The 24,977-nt window shown below is 37.6% G+C and overlaps 1 protein-coding gene across 5 annotated transcripts in view; it reads right to left on the bottom strand.

Annotated features, from left to right (window-relative positions):
• Window positions 1-1,027: 1,027 nt before the first annotated feature.
• Window positions 1,028-24,977, bottom strand: part of SNX24 (sorting nexin 24) — an 87,960-nt gene continuing 64,010 nt past the window's right edge. For 2 of the 5 annotated variants that reach the window (XM_026063929.1, XM_026063927.1), the window contains 4 exons: window positions 9,110-9,204; window positions 7,391-7,423; window positions 6,455-6,519; window positions 1,028-2,007 (listed from right to left, as the gene is read on the bottom strand). In XM_026063929.1, the coding sequence (XP_025919714.1) occupies window positions 1,937-2,007; window positions 6,455-6,519; window positions 7,391-7,423; window positions 9,110-9,204 (264 nt within the window). In that variant the 3' untranslated portion in view covers window positions 1,028-1,936. Of the gene's footprint in view, window positions 2,008-5,104; window positions 5,250-5,282; window positions 5,422-6,454; window positions 6,520-7,390; window positions 7,424-9,109; window positions 9,205-24,977 lie in introns of all 5 variants that reach the window. The other 3 variants (XR_003253186.1, XR_003253185.1, XR_003253187.1) reach the window with 3 other exon arrangements.

Genomic DNA, 24,977 nt, shown 5'->3' on the forward strand with positions numbered 1-24,977 from the left:
ACTCACCTGCAAACTGGGTAGCATGACACTTACTTACCTTTTAAGTAAGTGGACAGCATCCTGAAGCTCATGTGAGATAACCAGATTTTGAGGGCTGTGGGGGAAGTGAGCGCTGCAGAGAGGGGGCACCAATCGCCCAGCCCACAGTGTGTAAGTACCTCCTGCCACCCCGCCTCCCAAGGGAACAGGAAAACACTGGGGCAGGGATTTACCTGGGGTCCTGCACCCTAGCACTTGATTTGTAGTTGCAGCACTGCTTCTGCTGGTTCACCATCCACAGCCCCGGGGCCTCTTCTGAAGGTAAGTACTGACACTTTTTGCAAAAACCTGTGGAAGGATTACTCTCCTCTTCAAAATGGAGCCAGAGGAATGGAGAAAGCCTCCGAATTTGCCTAGTACTAGGCAATCAGGCTTTCATTTTACCCCTGTTCAGGTTGTGCTGTGTATTTTTTCCCCTACTAATGTTCAATGTAAAAAGTCACTGAAAAGCTGCACTGAGAAGCAGTGTTTGGAAATAAAGAGCAAGAATACCTTGTTCTCCCTCATCCAAATAGCTTTGCACTAGTAGCTAAAAACACTTTCCTGGAGGTTAATCCCTCAGACAGTGGAGAAAGTTCTACCACCGAAACAAAGGCTCTAATCACAGGTGTCCTTTTTAAACAAGTCCTAACTTTTCATCATCCCCAAGCAGCTTTAAAACAGATTACATAGTCAGCAGGAGGCAACCCTTGCTTCTCCAGGATCAGATTTGTGTTAGTGCCTAGCTTTGCCATTACTGTTTTTGTGCAACATTCCCTTCCTCTGTTTAATGCAATGAATTACTGGCTATCCAGCTACACTGAAAAATGTTTAGCTTTTTTTCCAAGATACACAATTTTATAAATCTTCAGATAGCATGGTGCTGAGAGTCTTAAATGAGCAGACACCCAAGTATTTTCTCATGCTTCATGTGGAGATGTGAGTACCACCTCTGATGGTGCAAGCTCTGAGAAATGTCCTATTTGAACAGATATGCACACGAAGTACATTCATGTTCTATTAATTTATTTTGTAATGTCCAGTAACACAAATTTCCAGTTAAATCTGAACATAAATATACATTTTAGTTTGTTATTTTACTACTTAATCTTATTCTTGCTTCAGCTTATCACAAAGTCGTATGCACTGATTCATAAAATGTTAAGATATGGAATACAGTCTCAAAGAGTAAACATACACAAACATTAGATGTCATAACTGAATGAGATTAATAAATGCCATGTAAAATCTTCTGGTAGATAAAATCCTTTAGACTAAAATCTAGACAACTTCCTGGAAGAGAGCTATGTGTTTCAAAACTTATAAGCATGTTTTCTAATAGAAACTCTCCATATATGTGCATTGGCTCTTTTCCAACCTAATATTAAGGAGCAGTTTTAAAATAACTTAAGAAAAATGAACAAAATACTTTTAAGTTACTTTCCATTTCTTCTTGCTTTTAAAAATCACTTTTTTGCAATCTCTCACATACTCTCTTCAGTGCCAGCACTTTCAATCCATCCACTGCCAGCAATGGGTAATGTGCTGGGAAAAATCCTGGTGCAGAAAGGTTTAGTGTAATTTATGACAAAAATCCAGAAATAGTAAAACTTTCAATTCTTTTCAAAGTTTAGTGTAATTCAGTGTATGACTTTCAGCTTTTAGTGTTAAATAGTTAGAGCATGTCTATATATAAGGTTTAAATAACTTCAAAACTGTTGTTTCCATATCTTTTTTTTTAAAAAAAGCAGCAGTTACGACATTGATTTTATTTAAAAAGATACAATGCTTGAACTTAAAATGAGGCTGTCTCTCTTCCTTCTGAGCATAATTATCACATCCCAGAATTTTATTCCCATTAATTCCATTGAACATGACTTGGAGACTTGCTTCAGCTTCTTCTAGCCACATGCCGCTTCTACCTGGGCAGTAGATGAGGATAAAATATTCCATGCAGAATGCCTTCTATAACTACATTTGGAAAGTCATCTGAAAAAAACAAATAAAAAAACCCCTTGCTTTCTTATCCATGTCAATACAACATAAATGCTTTTGTGGAACTTAACAAGGTATACTAGGCCTTAACAAGGCCTAGTATAATTTAGGTTATTGCATCACTCAACTGTTTATCCGTGTTGGGGATGTGCTATTAGTAATGCTGTTTCAGCACTAAAGCCACTTTAGTATAGCACTGGGCATTGTATGAATGCGCTGCCAGATTTGTAGCTTATTGATTTAAAGGGATGTTCTAATACTTAATGCTGCTAGGCTCCAGCTCTTTATCTGAATCTTTTCTCACAAGGAAGATGGATTACACTGGCAATTCAATTTCTAACAAAATCTCAATATACTTGAAGGAATTCCAGGATTGCTACTGGGAATACTTCAGAGCTGTTTTTCCATTGTGGTTTACAGCAATGTTTAGACTGAGCAGACTTGAGGATGCCTATACCATCAGAGATGATTATTTGAGACAGGAAAATTTTAGGCTGTCTAATCAACGTAAAATGTCACATATGTTACATAAAGTCATCCTATAATATCTGAAGGAGGAAAAAACACTATATTCTTACCACAGATGTAGCAGAAACTGACACTTTTCATGTTAAATTTACCATGAAAGGATTACCCAATGCGAGACAATAATAGACCCACACAGAGGAAAGGCAGGATGTACATTACTAAAGTGAAAACATTTTTCAAATGCACCAACTCCTGCCTTCTTAATGAAGGGGTTACTTTAACCACTGGGCATTAAGAGCAAGAATTTCTGATCTTATCTTACGATCCTAAAACAGCCAAAGAAATGGGTTTGCCTAGAACACATTTCAGAATAAACAGACTGTATCTCATACAGAACTTCCCTCTCCAGCCAAATCTTTCCTTCAGCTACCAGCCTCCAGGATAGTCAAAAAGAGTGAGATGCAGCTTCCATTAAAATCATAAGATACTTGGTAAATTAGATCACCTAATATGGGTGAGAATTAGTTTTTGCCCCTAGTCCTTCTGCTAAAATCCCTTTGCAGGTAAAAACATTGAGCAATAAGTAGATCAGGACTCAAAAAGAAAAAATTCTTACTGGCTTATAGGTGTTAAAACTAGCAGGTAATAAGGTGATTCTACGGTATTAAAGAATTTACAAATAGAGAGATTTTAAGGATGTTATTATGACTGAATCTCCACCACAAACAATACATGCATAATTCTCCCCAATTTTTGATAGTAAGTCATCATAATAAATTACTCATTAATATTTTGAATCCAATAATGATTTCTGAAGTCCTGCAAGCTCAGCAAACCCAAATCGCTCTGCTAGACTAACCCTATGCTATTGTCATTAATGGTATTAAAAATACACTTTGTAAGAGCAATCTGATGGTTTCATGCTAAATTATATGCTGAAGTTTCAGAAACCCATTTTTACTGGTTCTTCTATAATATATAGGACAAACAGTATATATGGGAAAATGAATATTGATTAAAAAAATGATACAAGTTTACAGCATCAGATTTACTGTGAGGCTGTGTTGCTTAAAAAAAATCAAGCATATTAATTTAACTTTAATGTACTGAAACGCAGTCTCACAGATCCCATACGTGACTTAAAGAATCACCAGAACAATTTTCAACCAAGTGACAGGAAATATTAGATTCCATTATTCAACTCCTGAGGCATAATTTTAGAAATCTAAAATGATGCATCATTTTAGATTTTTCCTTCATTTTTCTTCAAAACAGGATGTATTGGTCTTTTGCATTTTAATCAAAAAGAAGTGGCTACCTTACACAAAAAAGATGTGTTCAAGCACACAGCTGTTATGAAGAAGTGCGTTTGAAAAATCAATGATATTTGTAACTGTAAATGGTATTTTTGAAAAATTCTGTTGCAACACAACAATGCTAAAATAATGGCAGCATGGTATTTTATAAAGACAACAGTACAATGAGGAAAAAAAAAATCATCCTTTGAGTATTATGTCCCAGAAACAGCTTTTTTTTTTCTTTAGAAAACCCACAATTACACAATTTCCTATTTTATTGGAAAATGTTAACACAGGCATTCCTGTGTGCAGGTGAGACTAACTCCACTTCTGATCTAATTCAACTTCTTCAAAGAGTAAATGCAACGAATGGTTATTTGATAATGGACGTGTACTTCTGGTCATAGTTTGAACAACCATGACTGCTTTTTAAAAAGGAATCGGAATCTATCAAAGTCTATCAGCGAAAATTTTAGAAGGCTCATTTATGTTTTCTCTGTGCTGTAAACTGAAAAAAAAAAAAGAAGGAAAATTCAAACCAATGCTAAAAAGCTAAAATTCAAGCCAGTGTAAAAGCTTTGTTTCTTTATAACCAGACTGAGCCAACACAGAATAACCTCTATGTTTATGGCTTGATTCCCCCCCCCCCTTTTTTTTTTAAGACTAAAACTCGCATTCTAGTTTGTATTCATTCATAAAAATTAAAAAAAATAACTTGCAAGTGAATTTGTTTTTTTAAGGTCTTCCAAATATAAGGAAGGATATTCACCTGCTGCATGAAATTCTAAACACTATGTGTCAAAGCCAAAAAAAGCCTTAGAAAAGGCCTGAAAAGCCCTTTGTTTTAGATGTTATTAACTGAGGTTATTTAATATTTAAACGTCACACATTACAAGTGGCATTTATCTTTGATCTAAAGTAAAGCACTACTTAAAAGGAGCAGTTACAAAATTCATTATAAAGTTCCTAATGAATTCAATAAAAGGAAGTTTAGCCATGCTCAGAGTACACATTAGGGAAGAAAGAAATACTGTCGCAGAACTGCCAAATCTTGAARAGAAGTCATACAGCAAAACCTTATGTGTGTGTTGGAAACTTTAAGCGCTATCTTCATGTTTCAGGCTAACTGTATGTAAAATCCATTTTGTCTTTCTCAGGAATAGTATGAAATGATGTTGACTCCCCTCTGGAGGAATCCAAGTTGGTAATTAAAAGGGGTGTTGAACTTTATTAAGAGTGAGACACACAATGTTGCTAACTCTAAATATTAGCATCACAGCATGGTGCAAACTTTCAGACGGAAGTAACTGCGCAGGTGCGCCTACATTAGTGCTGTAGTTTGGGTCAGCAGTGACCTTGTGGGGTGACTCTTCTCACCATCTCCACTCATTGTGCCTTGGTGCTTTGCCCTTGTGCTTTGCCCTCCAGGCTCAAACAGGCATTCAGCCACCTGGCCAGACTCGAGCTAGTCCAAAGCGTAAAAACAAGCAAACAAACAAAAACCTGGAATGTATCTAGTGTGGACCATGGCGATACAGGACCTCTGCACCGACTGTTTCACTCTAGACCTGGGACTTCAAGTTCAGTAGGACTCCWGAGCTCAATCCTGTTGGGCCACACTACTTGCTAACGTGGACACAGCCTGCAAGAGAGACTAACCTTCTCAAAATACATGATCCCAGCCCCTGTGGCTTTGAAGAAAAGCTTGAAAATGTGGAGGAAGTACACATCACTGGCTCAGAAGCTACAAGCAAACACCTGTCCTTTCCCCAAATTACTCTTCAAAGTGCCATGATTTTCAAGGCAGCTCAAGAAACTGACTCTTGATTTCAACCCACAGCATTTTGTAAAATCAAGCAAAACCCCACATTTAAAAGTTTTTACAGTTCTGGGAGAAAATTCTATAGAATTGTATTCAGACATACTAAAAAAAACTAAAAACAAAAATATTTTTAACACAAAACATAGTAGAAGTAACAGTTCTATTGAGTAAAATGACAAATCCAGGTAGAAAGCACTACTAAAAACAGTATTTTCTCCACATATTTAAATCTAGAAAGAAGACAGAGAATAAACTCTCTGAATTAATAATGCAAAGAAAGGAGAACTTAAAAAAAAAGAAAAAAGGTTGATAATAAGCTATTTCAAACACTCCTTTGAAGCATGTATTAAAAGATGAAGACTAACATAAATGTCCAGTGAACACATCAATTATACTTAAAGTATACATTCTTTTTTTCTAAAGCGCTCTAGAGGTTATAAACAATAAGAAATAGTAATAATCCAAATGGAAATACAAACATGCTCGCAGTAGATTGACTGGTGTTTAGGGAAAAAGCACTTAAAAGGACTGGGCCTCTTGGTTCAAATGCTTCAGGCAAAACAGCCCAAAGGGTCAACAACAAAAAAAGAAAAGCAACGTTCTTAGTCTTTTGATTTGAATTCTCAGTAGATTTGACTGAGAAAACAACTGGGAGAAAAATTCCATCCTTTTATAAATCATCCATCCCACTTAGGGCTTTAACAGTCTCTTTCGTAAGAACTATTGCTTTATTGACAGGTTATTAGATTTTGGACCAGTGTCGTTTGACTAGGCCTGTATTAATAATAATGTGGTTTATGTGGTGCAGGGTCAGATCAGTAAAGCGCTGTTAACAGATGACAGGTTTGATTACCGTTGGCTTTAGGCAAGACATATGGATCCCTTAGGAACAGCAGCACAGGCTGGTGGGACAGTTTGCTGGAAAGGTCAAGAACAGGGATGTCAGTATCAAGGGACAGTAAACAGAATATTCTACAAACTAGCTTTGATAAAGCGAGGCAATCAAGCTGCTCRAGAGCAGTGTCAGCGCGTTTCAGCACGCTGGGGCTGTCAAGAGGAGCAGACCCCATTTCCAGGGAGCAATGCTCGCCTTTCCTCAGCCCCAAAGTGAAACCATCAATGTGAAATCTGAGGTGAACGGGTTGCATCGTGGAGGGACAGCCTGCAGCCAGCTCTGAGTCTTCCTCACTCCCGTCTGCGCTGTGGTACTCAGTGTAATGCAGGCTACCTCACAAGGCTATCTAAGACCAGTGTCCGCAGTCCCCAGGCCATTGAACAGACTTGAAATTTCGTGCTGTTCTTCCATCTGCCTGTCGCACACCTGACCCGGTGGGAGTAAGCCCTTGGCAGCCCATTACACAGCTGTCTCCCATGGGGCTTGGGCAACGGGAACCCTCAGCGCTATCTGCGCCACTGTCTACGTACGCTTGCGAAGTCGTGCAACCAAATACACACAGAGCTCCACCAAATACATAGGAGAAAACCCAAACCCCTAATTCCTTCTGATAAGTCTTGCTACAAACAATACGCTACAATGGTAGAAACATTCAGAGACAATGTCCTACTAAGGTTTTGTAAGAACTTTCTGAATACAAAATGCATGCTCAGTTATACTACAAGTGGATCTAGTAAAGCTGATGAAATCAGCCACACTGTTTAACAAATATATCTAGTTTTAAGGCTAAACTACTGTTATTTTGAAAACTGCAAGGAACAAATACAGGAAACACCAATAATTTCAAGTAGTTTATTAATCTAACATCCTAGAAAGAATAGGAATCGAGCTCACCTTGATTCTTCCGATTCTGTTTCATCAAAAGAGCTGCAATTAAAGTGAGAGGAAACTTTGATTACAATAAAATTAACTTCATAAGAAAAAACAAGTCCTTTAACAACCACCAAAGGGAACATCCTTTTTCTGGTCAGTGGCTGCATAATGCAACATGATTAAATGAATGTGGGAGACCTTATCATTTTGCAACCACTGCTTGGAAGTGACAGCATCCATTTCACTATAATAAATTTACATGCATACATATCTATCTATATATGCAGTGATAGGATACAATTCCACTGAGGGTATTGGTTGAGATCATTAACTACAAGTGAAAACTACAAGTGTGCTAGCTTGTCCCCAGATCACTAAAAGCTGAATATTTAAATTTGGATTTTTTTGGACAGTAAGGACAGAACATTTATAGTTTCATTCAACTCCTGAAAGTGGTGTGACTGACAATATTACACAGACTGCATATGGAGTATATTTGCTATGATATGAACACTCTCAAAACCATCCTACAAGTGTGATATAAGTAGAATAATTCCTGCAGATCTTTAACATTAGCTGTACTGAAAGTGAACAATAATTTCCAAATTTGATCTTACTACCTGCTTTTGAAACAACAGTGCCAAGAGTCTGCGGAAAAATCACAGCCTGTGATGTAGACCTAAATTACCCTTTGCGAAGCTACACATTTAAGGAGGTGGAAAATGACTTAAAGCTGTGCTGAATTTCCTTTGCATTCTTGCATCCTACYGAAAGGCAGGTGCAGATTTACTCCCATGTGGGAAAAACTAGACCTCCCCTCCAACCCATTCTCAGCCCTCTGTACACCGTTGTGCTTCCAGTCTGGCTCCAGCACTCATCGATGCAACTGTCCTGACAATGCTTCTGCTTTAATGGTGACGACAGGCGTATCGGGGGGTAGACATCTGAACAACTCTAGGGACTGCTCTGGGCCCTGGACAGCTCTAAGTTAAGGAGGGCCTCAAAATCATTTATAGCTTCTTCAGCTCTCTTCTTGAGTGCGAGTTCTGTGCTGTTAGTGCACAGAAACTCCCCGAAAGCAGGAAAGGGTCATACCGCTTTCTTGGGAACAAGTTCTGACAACACTGCTGGACTTGCCAAGTGTGTCAGCTTGTCTAGTAAAAGAGATTCTTCTCCCTACAAACGTTACACTATTTTGGGAATTTCTGTTATCCTTACACTAATCATAACCATACTCAGATTGCTTTCTTCTGCCCTGATCAAGAACCCTTYCCAGGGGAAGGGCAACATGGCCATTGAGGTAGATGCCAAAGAGATGAAAGACACCATTTCCAAACATACATGGGGGGGTCATAAAGATGGTTGCAGAATAAATTTCTATCTTGTCCAAATACTAATAACCAGAAAACACACACACACAAGTGCGTGTTTATGAATATCTTTGAAAATTCCTTTCAATAGATACTCCAAAATCTACAAGAAAATCATATTTTTCTCATCTAAACTCTCCTTTGCTTTCCAAGAATATTACATTAAACCTCACTTCTGTCTTTGAACAGACTGAATTTATTTTACCACCTTTTGGGGATATATAAACATACTTAACATGAACCTAATGCCCATTTATTTTACCGTGTAAGAGTTGGCAGCAAGACCATTTTAAGTCAATGCAATTGCATCAGCACTGAATGGATATGGGCCTTTTGGCCTCAATATATTTTTCAGTAAATGAGAGCTTACCCACAACTTTCTGCTTTTGGCAGGGTAGGTACATGGCGAACATTCAGGAAATCAAGAAATATTTTAGGGAGTTCTTCATTTTCTGAAATGACTGTCTGTAATAAAAAAAAAAGGGGGGGACAATAAGAAAACCAAGATTTTTTCATATTTTAAATATCACACACTTCTACTCAAGCTACCAAAACACTTCTCACTTGCAACACTGTTCAACTCTTCTCCAATCTTTTTCACTTATTATGGAGTGCTTCATTTCATTTGGGAAACCACAATTCTTCATGAATCACATAAAAACATTTAGCTCATGCTACTACATTCTTAGACTATGGGAGATATTTTCACCTGCCATCACCAGTGACAAGCTAGCCGCGTCTCAAGCAGAGATGTCTGATTCCGAAACTAAGGTATTGGCACACTCATTTGTGAATAAAATTCTGTTTATGTAAAACATAAAATAAAGCAGCCACAGCTCAGTGCTTTCACATACACTTCCCAGAAGATTCCTGTCTGGCACATCAGGGAAAAAAGGAAGTCTCCAGTTTGTACAATTTTATTAATGCATGCCTTAGTAAATGCTAACAAGGTAAACTGTTTGCTTGGCTTGACAGATCAGCTTACAATGTACTGCTTACACCTATACTGCGATCCCTAATGACAAAGCTCTCAAAGAGCTGCTGTCTCTCTACACCCGCCACCTTCTTCCATAGCAATAACATAATGGCTGGACTCCATTCTCCTTTCTTTTTTCACTGATGAGATGATTTTATAATTTTAAGTAAATTAATTAGCAATATACTTACTTAAAAATACATAGCAAGTAAATGAGATGGTTAGGCACACAATTGTCATGGAAGACTGACTTTTAAAGAAAAGGATAGATCTCTGACAGTTTTATAGAAGCACCCCCAAATTAATTGCTGATCTGTAATTTTCACACAAGACAGACAAAACGGTTCATAAATTCAACCAATGACTCACCTGAAAGATTCAGCCCCTATTTACTTGTTCATGCTGCTATACAGTTGGATAGCACACGTAGATCTACGTAGCTGTTCGAGCATGGTACTTCACAGACAAATGAAAGCCACAAGCTTTTCCCTAAATAGCTTTCCTTTATAAAGGCCTGATCTTAGACTGAACGTATGTACGGAAGAAGCTTTACTAAATTCATAAATAACTGGTTAAACAAAACTGCTTGCACAAGTAAAGCTATCCATGTAGAGAAGCAACAAGAATGGTAGTGGTTCCTCTGCTGACATTCAGGAGATAACTTATTCCTGCATGCATATTCTTTCACATCATAGTATCAATAAGAAGATGCAGTAGTACGTGGAAGATAATAGAATCACAAAAAAATTTAGGTTGGAAGAGACCTCTAGAGGTCACCTAGTCCAACCTGCTCAAATCAGTCCAACTCCAAGGTTCAACAGCAAACAGCTTTGTTATTTGTGTAATGAAAACCCAGTTAGTGTGACAATTGCCTAAAATGTATATGGACTTAAAGAGAGAAATATATTTTAAAACAAAGATATTTGGGAGCTGGTTTCTTTTTTTTTTTAATATTCCCAACTCTGAATTCAGGGCCAACACTTCAACAACAGTTGAGGTCACCACGAACAAGTTGAAAAAAGGAAGAACACACAAAAGAACTGTTTTATTGTAGATTTTAATGGCTATGTCAACTCCTATGGAAGAAACAGGAATGTCTGAAATGTTGGCAAGTGTTAAGCCTTTCAGTTCACCTCTATATGAGGATGCTGCATTACCTGCCGCCTCATTTGCATTCTGTAAAATCAGCACTCTGCTGCTGCAAAATTCATCTTGTTCTGCATTCAAGATATGCATAAAAGGAGGGGTGGAGGGGGATGCATATTCAGAGGGTGTGTGAATTGCATAACAATGTGAATGATTTGCTCGAACAAAACCACCTCACTAATAATATGCAATGGAGAACTACAAAAAAGTTGTATAAAGATGTTTAAGGGCATCCCACACTTCTGTGCAACCTCATACTTCTTGACAGTTTCTTCCAAAAGTTGAATTGCTGGCTGAGGCTGCTGAGCAGAAYAGTGATTGTGGGGGAAGAACAGAAGGATATGTCACTGTATAAAACGAAATAGCCCTGACAATGCTAACAAACCTATTTGTTGCTACTTCCACTCATGCCAGATTAATATCTCATGATGCTGTGCACCGAGTCAACCCAACCCCTCTAACCTGCTATAAGGCCTGCCCTGATTTTAGCAAAAAAAAAAATTTACTATAAGATTTAAGGAAATAGCATCTATTTCAGGGTCCTTTCTAAGTAGTTTGTTAATACCTCTATGTGGTGATCAGTAAGCTTGAAAATGTAGAGTTTGCAAAAAAGCAAAAGCAATTTTGCACAGCACTGTATTTTGCACCCTGCCTCTGCTAAGGTGGAATTCTGTCGTTTCCAGAATTTYATGAAGGGAGGTATGATTGCATTGAACATGGGAAGATTTTCCCATTAACATAATGTGATGTGCATTTTAAGAAATTAAAAAAAAAAAAAGCCAATTATACTAATTCAGGGTCAAATTATCTGCCCCCATTGGCTTCAATGGAAAAGGGCCAGCAGATAATCCAGCCCTTCAATTTACACACTAGAAAATGAAGGAGAAGAGAAAAAACTTGGGGACAACAAAAGAACAGCCACACTGCATTAGTTGTGTGTGTCTAGCCATATTTCCTACCTCTAGTAGTGGCCCAAAGTGGACATTAGGGGAAAAACAGAAGTATTCTCAAGTTCATATTCTTTCATTCAATATATACTCTTAAATTAGAAAGAAAAGTGATCACAGTTGTTAYAATTTACCTAGAACAAAGGATATCACCACAGATTTTTGACTTATGACTAAAAACTTTAAGAAATGCATATTTTGCAAACTCCATCTTTAAATGATAGCTGAGCAGAAATGAATCAGCAGGTGAATCTCTGAGCCACTATCTACTACTTGTGATGCAGTGGGCTCAAACGTAGCCTTTGTTCAAGTGAATAAATGACACTGCCTTGTAAACATGACTACTGCCTACAACGTTCTGCAGTAAGGAACTTAGAAGATATATTTTCAAAGAAATTGAAAACTCACAATTAGTCTATTAGTAATGTGGTTTTCCAGTGCCTCTGAATTCTACCAAGATTATAGTAATGAGTTTCAAATGTGCGTCCCCCGAGTGTTAAATAGGCTAATTTAAGAAAAAAGAACAGCATGCATATTTCCTTCCTAAAATAAAAAAGAACTAAAACACCTAATACAGCCTCTAGCAAGTGATTTGGGAAGTGACTCCAGAAATACATTTTTCAAACTCATTGATTTCAGCTGAACTAAGAGCATAAGCACCATATTTTCTTAAAAAATCGTAAAGGGTGTTTATCCGTTACTGTCACACTTTAATGAACTACTGCATGCTTCAGAAAAAAGAAACCACAAGGGAAAGCCTGATGTTTACATCAGCAGAAATGTCTTTTTCATTGAAAGGGTGCAATTATTATTATGTAACACAAATCACTAAAATCCCAATTTTTCTACCTTATCAGTTTCATAAAATCATGCTCCCTAAGGATGTCATTGATTAGTTGCACATGTTCTTTCAGTAACATCCAAAATACTTAATCATCAGTTATCTTTTCTCCTTCAGCCAGTAAAATATAGTCGCAAAATCGCAAAGGGACTTGTTCTGCCTTAACCTTAGCTAGATGCCATCATGCAGTGGAAAACAGTGCTAAAATATCACAGGATAATGCTCTCCAACAAGGGAGACATATAAACAGCATAATGATTTCCCACGAGTTTCCTTTTTAGAAAATTGTCACTAAAGCCAGGGTAAATGGTGACATATCTTCACAGAGGACACTGCGAAATCGAACACTGGCATTCTAGTTAGGTCCAAACCTACTCATCAGCCAATTATAACAGTAACTGAACATCTTGCTGAAAACTTGAGCAAGACCACTTTGCTAACCTTAGGAGATCATGCCACAGGAATGCATTATTTTCAGGGATTTCTTTTTTTTATTATTATTGTTGGTTTTTTTAAATATGATTTAAAAATTCCTCTCTTATGATCATCTATCATACTTTCTCAAGGCTGCTGGAACACCCGTCAGTGCGGGAGAAATGAGAGTGGGGAGCTAAATTATAAGGTTTTCTAAGAGCCCTTGCAGCCTTTTCCATTCAATCTGGTTCAGTTTGAAATGCCATACTGTTAGGGTGAAAAAGTTCATGACAGTTTTTCCTCTCTTCACAGGGAAAGATGCTTCACAGTACCTAATTCAGTGGTGCAGCTAAAAACGGGGGAGAAGAAAATCAATATGTTGCAGCTACAGTAAGTAGGCTGGAGTGTCAGTCTCCACTGGGACCAAAACCCACATCTTTTAGAACACTTTAGAGTCTATATTCTTCTATTAACCTGCTTTCCTGCTGCTTTACACAGTCCCAGGAAATGATAAAAAGGTTAGCAAAAGACCATATTAACTAAAATCCAAGTAGAGTAGATGAAGGTACTAGACTTTTGAGAGCAAGGTTTCCTTTTTCTAAAAAAGTAATAGCAGATACAATATAATGCTTTATATTACTCAGTGCAAGGAACAATGAAGAAACTCACTCTTCTTCTGCAGTGAGAATGTTGCACATCATCATCAGGAAGTATTTCAAAATATATCACTTAAATTATCACAGTAAGGGCTCTCCACTTTCCATTACCACTGGAAAGGTTCGCCAACATGTGAATTTGTAAGAACAAAAGAAGTATCACCTGAAGTCTGCATACGGACACAAGAAGTATGAAAACACACACGCAGCAAAACAGACGTGATGCTATATAATAAGCACCAGCTAGCTAATGCCCCTAGATCACATACCAAAGGAAAGGCAACAGTGCAGGGGGTCCCCTCTATACAGGGGAGCTTGAAAAGAAACAAGATGTTGACGGTAAGTATTATATGCCAAGAGGCTTTCAACAAAGATCCATAAGATATTACCTGAAAGTTAATGACAGCAATAATAGCAATGGAAATGAAAGGCTGGACTTTGCGTAAAGTCACAAATGTAAAATAAATAAATAAATAAATAAATAAAAAGGAACTGCACCCCCAAACCTCAAGACTGGAGGAGAGTAGAAGAATTCCCGCATCAACTATCAAACCAATTTAGTATACTTTTGGTGAACTTAAGCTCACCAGATACCGCCTGTGTGACAAATACTTCTTTCATAACATTCTCAAGCTCCACAGAGGATAAATGACTGCTGGATCATCATTAAAGATATGCATAAAACTTGATGGCAGTGACTATAAACTATTAACATTTTCACTTAAGCCTTACCTAACCTAATTTTAGAGCACTTGACTCACTTTGATTTAAAAATACTACCAATTAAGTTTTGAGGTAGTAAGTACTTTGTTTAGTTAGAGGGTTACTTAATTACACATTCACAGTTCCGTTTTACGCTTAACTACTAAGTGGATTGGTTTGAGGCCAAGTATAACCCATTTGATGTGGAAAAAAACCCCAAAACAACAAAATATAACAAAATATTACAAAAAAATTTTTGGAAAACCATGAACATAATGAGGTGGAAGCAAACAGTGAATCTCTCTTCACAGAAAAATGGGAAAGTAGCCCTTGAAAGATTAGAAACAAAGTGCAACAGACCATATTTCCTTTGAAAAACAAGAATTAAAGGCAGAAGCAGTCAATATAGTTTTCTGAGACACCGCTCAAAGGATTGGAGGATAAGACAAAGCTGCAACCAAAATGAAAAAAATCAACAGAGCAAAAGGAAAAGAAGCAGAAAGGCAGAATGAGTTAATGCTATGCAAAAAACTTAGCAGTAACAAGAAAGGCTTTTAAAAATAATTAACAGGACAAGGCAGCACACTGAGGAAGCAGATCCATTAATGACAAAGACAGACACCAAAATAAATGTTGACTTTAAAATAGCTGAACAGAAGTGGTTTTTAAAAGTCTGTGGACCACTAGGACAATGAACAATTAACAGGTAATTAAGACTACGTCAATAATGCTGCTGATACCAAACAGATGCAGGAATACTTTATACAATAATACATATAATTCAGTAGATCCAGCAGATACACATTCTAGGATGCTGAAGAAATTAGGTAGTTATGCCTGAAAGGTCTTAGAGCACAGGGGGAGAAAGTCTGGAAGAAAGCTACTGCGTTAAATCTTTAAAAAAAACCAAACAAATAAGAAAAAAAAAACAGGTAAAAGCAGAAGAGGTTTAAACTTGCAGCACTCTTTTCTAAGCTTAAAGGAGCTAAATATATAATCACATACAAATAAGCAGTAATAAAAGAAAATTATTCAGGTTGCAAATTAGGACACCTGGAAAGTTTGGAAAACAGTAGGTTTTTGGTTCTTATGGAGTCAGATACTGCCCTCTTCCCATGCTGATCTTTGTGCATGTATCTGAGCAGGTAATTAAAGACACCCTCATAAATGCATACTCTACTTAAGGGTGAATAAAGCTGTTACTGGAAATGTCAGTTCTAGATTTTCCAAACTTCCAAGAGTTTTTTCTAATCCCAACAACGTTCCTCTAAATTTGGGGGTGTAGTGCACATTCCTGTTTTTTCAATAAGTGGTAACCCTTCCAGCATTCATCACTGCCAGATCTAAACTCTGAATCCTCAGCATTAAAACACATACTTCTCTTTTTCTTTTTTTTCTCTGTGTGGATCCTCATCAGAGGATGTCTCTAACTGAAGTCATGAAATGCACAGAAGGGTGTTTGCTTTGTTCGCTCAGTAACAAGTCAGCAGGACCACACAATATTCCTCCACAGGATCCTACAGAAGAAACTGCTGAAGCAAAGTGCTGTATAACGCATTGCTCACGGCTGCTTCTGAACCTGAGGACTGAACCACGGCAAACAATGATTTTGAAAAAGACTACCAGGAGAGATCTGGGGATTTACGACCTGGCAAGGTGGTTCCGGGCAAGTTAGTAACAACGACAATAAGGAAGAGAATCAGCGGCACATCGATAAATACATCAGGCTGGAGAAGAATCCCCAGGGTTCCTGTCAGGGGCTATCCTGTTTCAAAAACTTACTGAAACCCCTGAAAAGACAACCAAGCTCACAGATAAAGGTGACCCTGTTGATAGAGCCAATCTGCATTTCCAAAAGGCTTATTTTAACAAAGTCCTTCACCCAAGGCTTTCAGGGAAACCAAGCAGACATGGTCTTTCCAAAGGTAAAAACCTAGTTAGAAGTGAAGCATAGGGTAGGAGTAGACAGACCATACTCGCAGCGGAGGGATGTTACCAGTGGCATTGCTCATAGATCTGTGTGGGAATGATGCTGTTCAATGCATTAACAAACATGGAAAACGAACTTAGCAGTGAGGTAACAAAATTTGCCAACAATACCAATTATTTAGTATAGTAAAGAGAAGGGCCAACTGTGAGGAAATGCAGAAACATCTTACAAGACTCAATAATGGGAGGTGAAATGGTGCTTGAAATTCAGTGAGACAAGTGATGCATATACAGAAAAAAGTAACATATACAGTGATGGGTTTTGGGCTGAGCATTACCGATCAGAGGACTGAGGTGCTGGGGGTTTCAACAGATCCATGAAAATATAAACTTATTACTCAGCAGCAATTAAAAAAGCAAACAAAAAGGTTATTAGAAATTATTAGAAAAAGAACCAATAAATTATTAGAAATTATTAGAAAAATGTTATTAGCTATTATTAAAAAAAAGATTAGAAATTGCTAAAAAGGGAATCAAAATAAAAGAGAGAACATATCACTATTCTCTGATTTCCTGGTTTGCTCACTGCTTTGAACAATGTGTGTTGTTCCAGTTCTTAGAAAGGATACTGTGGAGCTGCAACAGGTTCAAAGAAGGACAACGAGGATTATGCAAAGCATGGAATGAGTTCCAAGTTAAAAGAAAAACAACAACAACAAAAATAAGTGAGGACTTTTCAGGCTGAAAAAGATGGCTGGGGGAGAGGAGAGACAGACTTTAGGCCCTGCGCGCAGGCAGCACCCCCAGCTGCAGGCACTGAAGTGGCAGGGGTGATGCAGGGATGATGATCCAACCCTTCGCCCTCACTCTCAGCTGTGAGAAGTCTCACTTTAGAAATATGCCCATTAATGATGTGCAAAGAGAAATAAAATTAGCACAAAGTAAGGATAAAACAGAAGGGAGCTAATGGAAGGCTACAAATGTTTTAAGAGATCTTAAAACATCACTTTAAAGCAAATAGCGCTTGTTTTCTTTCAGACGTATTGAATAAAAATTATGAGAGAAAATGCATCTCTGAATGTGAAATAAAAGTGAAACAAAAGTTTTTGTAATTTACCAGAAGTTTTAAGTAGACAGGCTGTACAATATATTAAAATAATTCACACTTCATTGAAAAACACTATTTAGTAGAGAATAATATTTTAGCTGCAGAATAACTACAGTGTTTTGTAAGTATTTTCACGTTTAACTTCTAGACATTAAAATATATTCAAAATATCACCCTTTTTCTTGCTCTTAATTATGCTGCCTTTCAAAGAGGGGTTTGAAAGAAATTGTCACCTGCTTTCATACAGAATATGTTTTTCCTCCACTGATGTATTTTCTATATACTACATTTACAGTGCCTGTAAGCAGTCAATAATAAAGAGGAGACCCATGAGCAAGCGTGAAGGAAATGCCACACTTTGAGAACGAAGCTGCACCTGACTATCCGGAGAGCAGAGCACCCAGCGCAGCAGCASGATCCACCAGCACTCCGAGCAAGCRAGCAGCAGCTCCACAGCATCCCTCACTCGCTCCGACCCCCTGCCCCAGCCACCCTCCGCATGAGCCCTGTTCCAATGTGTGTTACAACCCAGCCCACTCTATTAAGATGCAGATGTTGGACTGGATTTTTCGGCTGAATAATGTGGTTTGGGTCAAATAAAACAGCTTCAAACGAACTGAAAAAGCCTGCAAAAATCCTGAAGCATTTAAAGCCCCAAGAAAGACTTAAGAACAACCCTGAAATAGCATTTCTTTTTTTTTCTTTTTTTTTTTTTCTCCTTAAGAAAGATGTCTCATAGCTCTAATTCATATTGTTGGCTTTGCTGGGAACAAGGAAAGGGCCAGGTGGTGGATTAAGAGTGATAAAGTGAGCTATGAAAACAGTCTTGCTCTCCACAAGAATGACAATTTCACACAAACGTCATATCAAAAATCTAGAAATCATCCTCTTCCCAAGATGATTTCCTCATGTACACTGTTTGCGTGAGGCACTGTAACAAAAACACTATTCAACTCTACAATAACTTTTCTTGTTTTGTCGCCCTGATATTTTCTTGTCAGAGGTTCTGGGTCAGAGTAAACTCTTGAGAAATGCTTCGACGTTCCCTTTGAAACTAATTAGATTAAGCAGCAGGTACCTGCTCCAGAGTCCAAACGGGAGAACGCAGAAAGCACAGGGAATTCACAGCACTCGGGGTTAATGAACTCATTGTGTCATTTTTGCAGAGGTAAAGAAGGGGCAACCTAATTGACCAAATATATTTAGACTTGTATGCATTAAAAAAAAAAAAAATATATATATATATATATATTTTTTTTTTTGAGACATGGTAGCCCATTCAGCAAAAAATGCGTTGCCAGATAAGGACTCTAGGTTATTTTGTTAGAATCTGCAATGTTGGAAGAGTAACTGTAGGGAAATCTGTATGATTAATTTTAAAAACATGGAAGCTCACATCAAATTTAATTGGCTTTTAAAAGAAAATACACTAATATACGTTGCATCTGCAAGACATTTACTTATATTTAGCAGCAAAACCAAGGAAAAAAATCTGGTTTAATTTTTTGCTGAATAATTAGCAYGTTAACAATTTACTCTGTGATACCCGAATTCTGGAATTAAATGAGGTCGCCGCTWACCCAAGGCAAAGAAGCACAAAATAAGTTTCAACCACTTGTAAACTCAGAAATGAGAGAGACAGATGGTTTGAGGAAAACAGAAGTCAGTTGTAACAGTATAGACAGACATCACAGGAATGGAACAAAAATACATTTGTTTTAATTTGTGAAAACAACTGGTTTTCTTGTAGAACCATCATAACACAGAAAATCCCCTTTAGAAACATACAGCTTTTTCAGATCTTATTAACTTCTGTTTATAATAATTCTTATGTTTAAAACATTTCCCTAGCCCCACAGGAGAGTAAGACCCAATCAAATTCTAACAACACAGTAATGCTGCTCTGACAGCAGTAGCCATTGATTCAAACACATCTGTTTTCTGAAAAAACTCACTAAGGGTTGTTCTCTTCCAAAAAACATTTTCTTACAATTTTCTACTTTGGATTCCAGCCAACAGATTAAATTCGAAGGTTCAGACAATCTCTTCATACTTCTTTATGCTACAGAAGTATTTGAAACAAATGGCTGAGAGTTAGTGACATCTTACTATATGGACATTATAAACACTTAGCATTTCAYGAATTAAACAAGTTGGAAGCTATATCAAAGAACAACAGAAGCTCGAACAGATGAAGCAGGACATTTTTTTAACTATCAGTAATATGCACTTTCAAATTAAATTTTTGRTATATAAGTATGCTGTGAGAATTTTTGTCAGGAGTCATAATTTATTGATTATTTACACTGAAAAGGAAGAGAATATAAATGACAAAAAGGAGAGCAAGGCAGTTATAACTGAGTAAATTATTATGTTTTTCCAAACACTATCAGAGCAGGGAGATACGTGAGACAGAACAGTAACCAGTACAAAATGGACAGCAAACACTTCCAGCAATAGAAGTCACTGTAGAACAGTCAGAGGGATGAGGAAGATTTTAATATTTGATATTCACGTTCTCAAAACATTTAGCTGGTCCAGTTTTGCCTGCAAGAAGCTGAGTTTGTTAACTCTCACACCACCACACTTGTGGATCTTGGGGGCAGAGTTATTTGTGTTAGATCAGCCTGATGGAGGGCTGCACTCCATGGCTGCTGCACTGTGCCCACCACTCTTGCCAGAAGCAAACCTTTCCCGTAGCTACGTAACATGCTTTGTCCTAGAACAACCATTCCTATATTCCTGTGCTCTGTTTACTGRAACTGTCTCTTTTATGACATATTTTTGCTTATTGGCATTTCACTAAAATCGGTCTAGCGACTGAAGATTTCTCTCAGTAGTATTTTAGTGCCAGAATGCTGCACCAAATACCCTTTTGAGAAAGCTTTCAAAAAAGGCTCATCTCCCCCCACATTACAGGAAAGATCTGATGGAGAATGATCACATTTCTCACTCATCAGTGAAATCAGCTGTTTGCAGAGTCCAGCACAGCATATTGCAGGGTGATTTTGTCCTGCCCAGGAGTCAACTGTCTTTACACATGTGGGAAAAACTATGAATAAATAAAGATTAAAGTAGCTAAGAGCTGTGGTGTAAATTTTGTGACACTGAGTTCTGGATGCTTTTTACAATCCTAAGTAGTTGCCTGTTCACGAATTCAATCTGCAGTGGATATTTTAGCTTTTAGTAGGAATTAATGTTTTCAGAAATGCTAAAACTAGGGAGAGTAACTCTCCCTTTCTCTGCAAGCATACAGACCCTGCTTTTTGTTTGCACAGAGCCAGCAGCATAAGTCAGAAGCTTTTCCTTGTTTTCCCTTTAAAAAACAAAACAAAACAAAAAAACCCCCTGTCCTTCCTTTTTCACTCCCACCAGCCCAGCAAAAAAACTCACCTCTCTTTCAGCAAAACGAGCATGCCTTGTTACATGCTGCTCTGTAACTATAGGAGCAAATCAATAGCAGCTGAATGCCATCTGCTTCGAGCAGCAGAACAGCACCAAAAGTGTGAGCAATGCATCTTCCCTTATTGAAAGGTTATTTTATGCAAGTAAACAATTCATCGTCTTCTTGCACGCTTGATGCTCATTTACCACTTTTGATCAATAAAATATGCAAAACAACAAAAAAATTGAATCCTAAGAGTAGTTCTGATGCCAGCGTGATAGTTAATCAATATCAGGTCTCTGTTCAGTAAGGCAGGCAGTAGGGTAACTCTGTATTGTATGAACCCTGGAAATGTGTGGAAAAGTGTCTTGTTGCTTCTAAAATACAATAGCAGAGTGAGAAACACAACTTTTATCCTGCAAATAAAAAAAGGAGAATGAAACAGGACGCGTTATTTTAATTGCAATTTTTTCCTTTGCTGTGCAGAGGGTATTGCGTCAGCGTGTCCAATGATTTGCTGCAACAAAGACCCTGCTGTAATGCTGTTGATAGACTATCCTATCATTTAACATAGCTATTTAGTTAAATCATAGCCATTACAAGGCATGCTTTGGATGGCAACCCACTCTGTTTCTTTCTAAAGCTGCTCTACCTTATTAAATCTTGGTTTGCAATGTATTCATGTTTCAGGTGAACTCAGTTTTTCTGCTAAAAACAAACTGCTATGGGAATTTCTTTTGCACAGTGTTTCTCTTAGTCAGACCGCAAACTGCCTTATTACATTAAGCCTCCTGACAATTGATTCAAGTAGAATACTTCTCTCGCAACAAAGAAAACGACATCATATTACAGGTATTGCAGAACAAACCTTCCAATTCAAACTGGTTCCTAAAATAATACAAAGTACTGAAAATGACTCAAAGGCTCTCTAATCTAGTGGACTATATATCCTAATATTAAAAAAATATATATTGTTTAGAGGAGAAAAATATTTGCAAAATATAACACAGAAATAAAGCTGCAAAATTAGTTGCACATTGTATGTTCTGATCAGCATTTACACCACATTTTCTTCATTCTTTTTTCCTGCTTGTATACAGAAGCACAATTATTCAGGTATCTGACTTTCATTTACTTTTGGTTCTTTGAACTGCAAGAAAGCTTTGGCACGCTTCTGTAAAAGGATATCTTATGTGGGGTTTCCATTTAAGAGAATTAACAAGACTTTTTTTTTTTTTTTTTAACTAAATACTGTATATTCTATACATTTGCAAAGCAAAGATGCTTTCAAATGCACTGGCCGTGAACTTTCCAGAAAATATTTACTACAAGAAACCTAAACAATACTGCATAAAAAAGAAATTCATAAYAAAAAACAAACTGTTAGACCCAAACACTAACTTTCAGTCAAAAAGCAGCACTGGTATATAGGAGAGAAAGAAAATCTCTCGTCAGTTGTTCAATTCTCATAATTCTTACAAAAATAAGACAACTGGATGAACCTATCTATAAATCAACTTGTATAGGATTTTTAATTGGTAATTAACTGGTAATTAATAAAGCTGATATTTGCAGATATGAAAACAGACCTTCTTAAATATCACCTGACCAACCAATCAAATTTAATGCAAGACTGAGTAGGGTTTGAGATTTGTTTACATGTGTGAATTACAGCTGATTTGTGAGCAATGTTTCAAATCTTTTCTCTTATAATCTTGCAAGAACTCAAACATTTGTAGTTATAACTGTTAGCCCTCGTTCTATTTCCCCGAGCTTGGATCAAGCTCCTTCTGCCTGCCTTCTGCATAAAGCATATAAGCTCATATGAACTTCAACATATAATCACATTTATAGAAACCAAAACAGTTTTGGTCAAATTAATAATACAGAGCATGGTAAAGAAAGTGCAGTAGCTTTGAGTCAATGACCCAACTAGCAGCAAGGGTATAATTTAAAGTCAGAAATTTCCAGTGCATGCACCGTTAGCCACAGTGAACCTGTTACTGCTCTAAAGGGAATTGTTTGCCTCTTATTAGATTTTCTACAGCACAGCCATAAGTGATAAATGTACTGCTGTACTCACTGTCAAGTTAATCAATGCTGCCAAAGTTTTGTTGACCTAACAGTAATCCATAAAGTGAGCGGCATTTTCTCTATCCCTATGACATCTCAGTCCTCAGTGGAGATACAAATCTTACAACAGCATCTTACAAAAAAAATGGAAAAACAAAGCAAAGCAAAGGTGGGGGAGGATATTTTCAAAATTCTGTCTTCTTCAAATTAGCAGACTGAGAATTCCCTGTCTCTGAGAAATTGTTTAAAAATGAAAGCCACACAATGGATTCAGTTTGATGGTTAAAATACTAGCAATTGATAACTTCACAGAGGATAAATCCTTGCCTATAAAAAGAAAGTAAAAAAACAGCTTCAGGAGTCTTCCAAGGAAACGGCTGTGTTTTAGAGCACAATTTACTTGTGAATCTCGATTAGCGCACCGGTCCAAACAGCCCAGTGCAGCAATTCGGAGGATGRTAACGTGAAAGCAATAATAAAACCCACTTCCCAAACTTGTCTGTCACTACGTTTGGCTGTAATTCACAATCCATGAGAGGCATCACCACTGCAAAGACAAAAAAAAAGTCAGGAAACAGTCCCCGGTAGAAAGAGCTGCTCTATAAACAAACTGCTGCCATGCTCTCACAAGCAATTATAGACATATGAAATATGAATTGCCATTGATTTTTCTTCTAGAGGTCACTCTGCTCCGTGTTTTACGCACTCTAGGCATTTACTTGGGTGGCAAACTGACAAGTTTGTACAGAATTAACGGAGCAATGTAATCCTTGCTCAATCACAGGKACTTCATTGTGGCTGCTGCTCCTTGACATTTGTCCCTCCCCAAACTCCCCAGCAAGGCGATCCTTGATAAAGACAAGGAACTAGGCAACTACCTGTGGAAAAAAGACCCACCTAACTTGGTCAGTGAATGCCTATTAACCTCTTCTCTGCTGAAGACAAATGAGCAGCATCAGTCAAAGGATTACATTTATCACAGCAGAGCAATCCTACAGCTAATGCTCCGACTCCGCTAAAGCTCTCCACGTTCTTGTTATTGAAAGAGAGATGATTTCTTCCCAAAGGAGAAACAAAATTGCCAGTCAGTCCCTTAACAGAACTAACTTAACTATCCGGATTTCTGTTAAAAATTAAAGTAACATTAAAACACTGCAAGAACGCCAAGCTACTCTCTAGAAATCTCCTGTTTCTGATGTTATTTTCACATTTAGTGATGCTCAGGTTCCTTACTCAGAAACCAGAGAACTACTTAATTTTGACCGGTAAAGCCCCCAAATGAGGTTGAAGCTGGGAATACATGACCACCACCTAGGCTGGCTTTTTTAGTCAGCTACCTTCTTTACATTTATTCCTTATTTTTGGCACACAGTCGCAGCCTCTGGGTTCCCCATGCAAGAGGGATCTGCAAAGAGACTGGGTTGCACCCTCCCCAGTGGTTACTCTGCCTCTGAAGGCTCTGGTTGAATTTACGAGTTGCCTTTGTCATCTGAAGCTAAGTGTAAATTATTATTTTTAGTCACATTTCCTGGTGTCTCAAGAACAGTACTACACTTCTGTGGTACAGAAAGCTTAGTCAGGCTTTGGACAGAAAGATAAGCAAATAAGAGGAATATGCCAACAGCGCAAATGTGTCTGGAGTAGTGGTGCCCAGAAATCAAAGCAGGATGTGGATAAAGTATCAAGGGTTCAGAAGGGAGTTATAAAAAAAAACTGTTAGTCTACAGAAAAAATTGCATTCTCTGTTAACTGGACACAGGGCTGACCTTTAACATGTGATCATCAATATATAACACCATGACTGATATTTAGATTGAATGAATCAGTCAAGAGAACAAAATGGAATTTTGGAAAAGAACCAAAAAGGTGGAAAGATGAATAGTGACATACGAACATGAAGGAATCAGCTACAGATATAAAAATGGTAGCATGGAGACATAGGAAAATGGCAAATTTACTACAGGCAAAATAATTTAGATGGCTCCATCCACACATCAACAAGTGTAAGCTTCTCCACCTGTCTAATATCTCAGCATCAACCAGTGGTCTGATGCTGGATTT

This window comes from Apteryx rowi, unplaced genomic scaffold, assembly GCF_003343035.1.
Source record: "Apteryx rowi isolate R43461 unplaced genomic scaffold, aptRow1 scaffold_203, whole genome shotgun sequence".
NCBI lineage: Eukaryota > Metazoa > Chordata > Aves > Apterygiformes > Apterygidae > Apteryx > Apteryx rowi.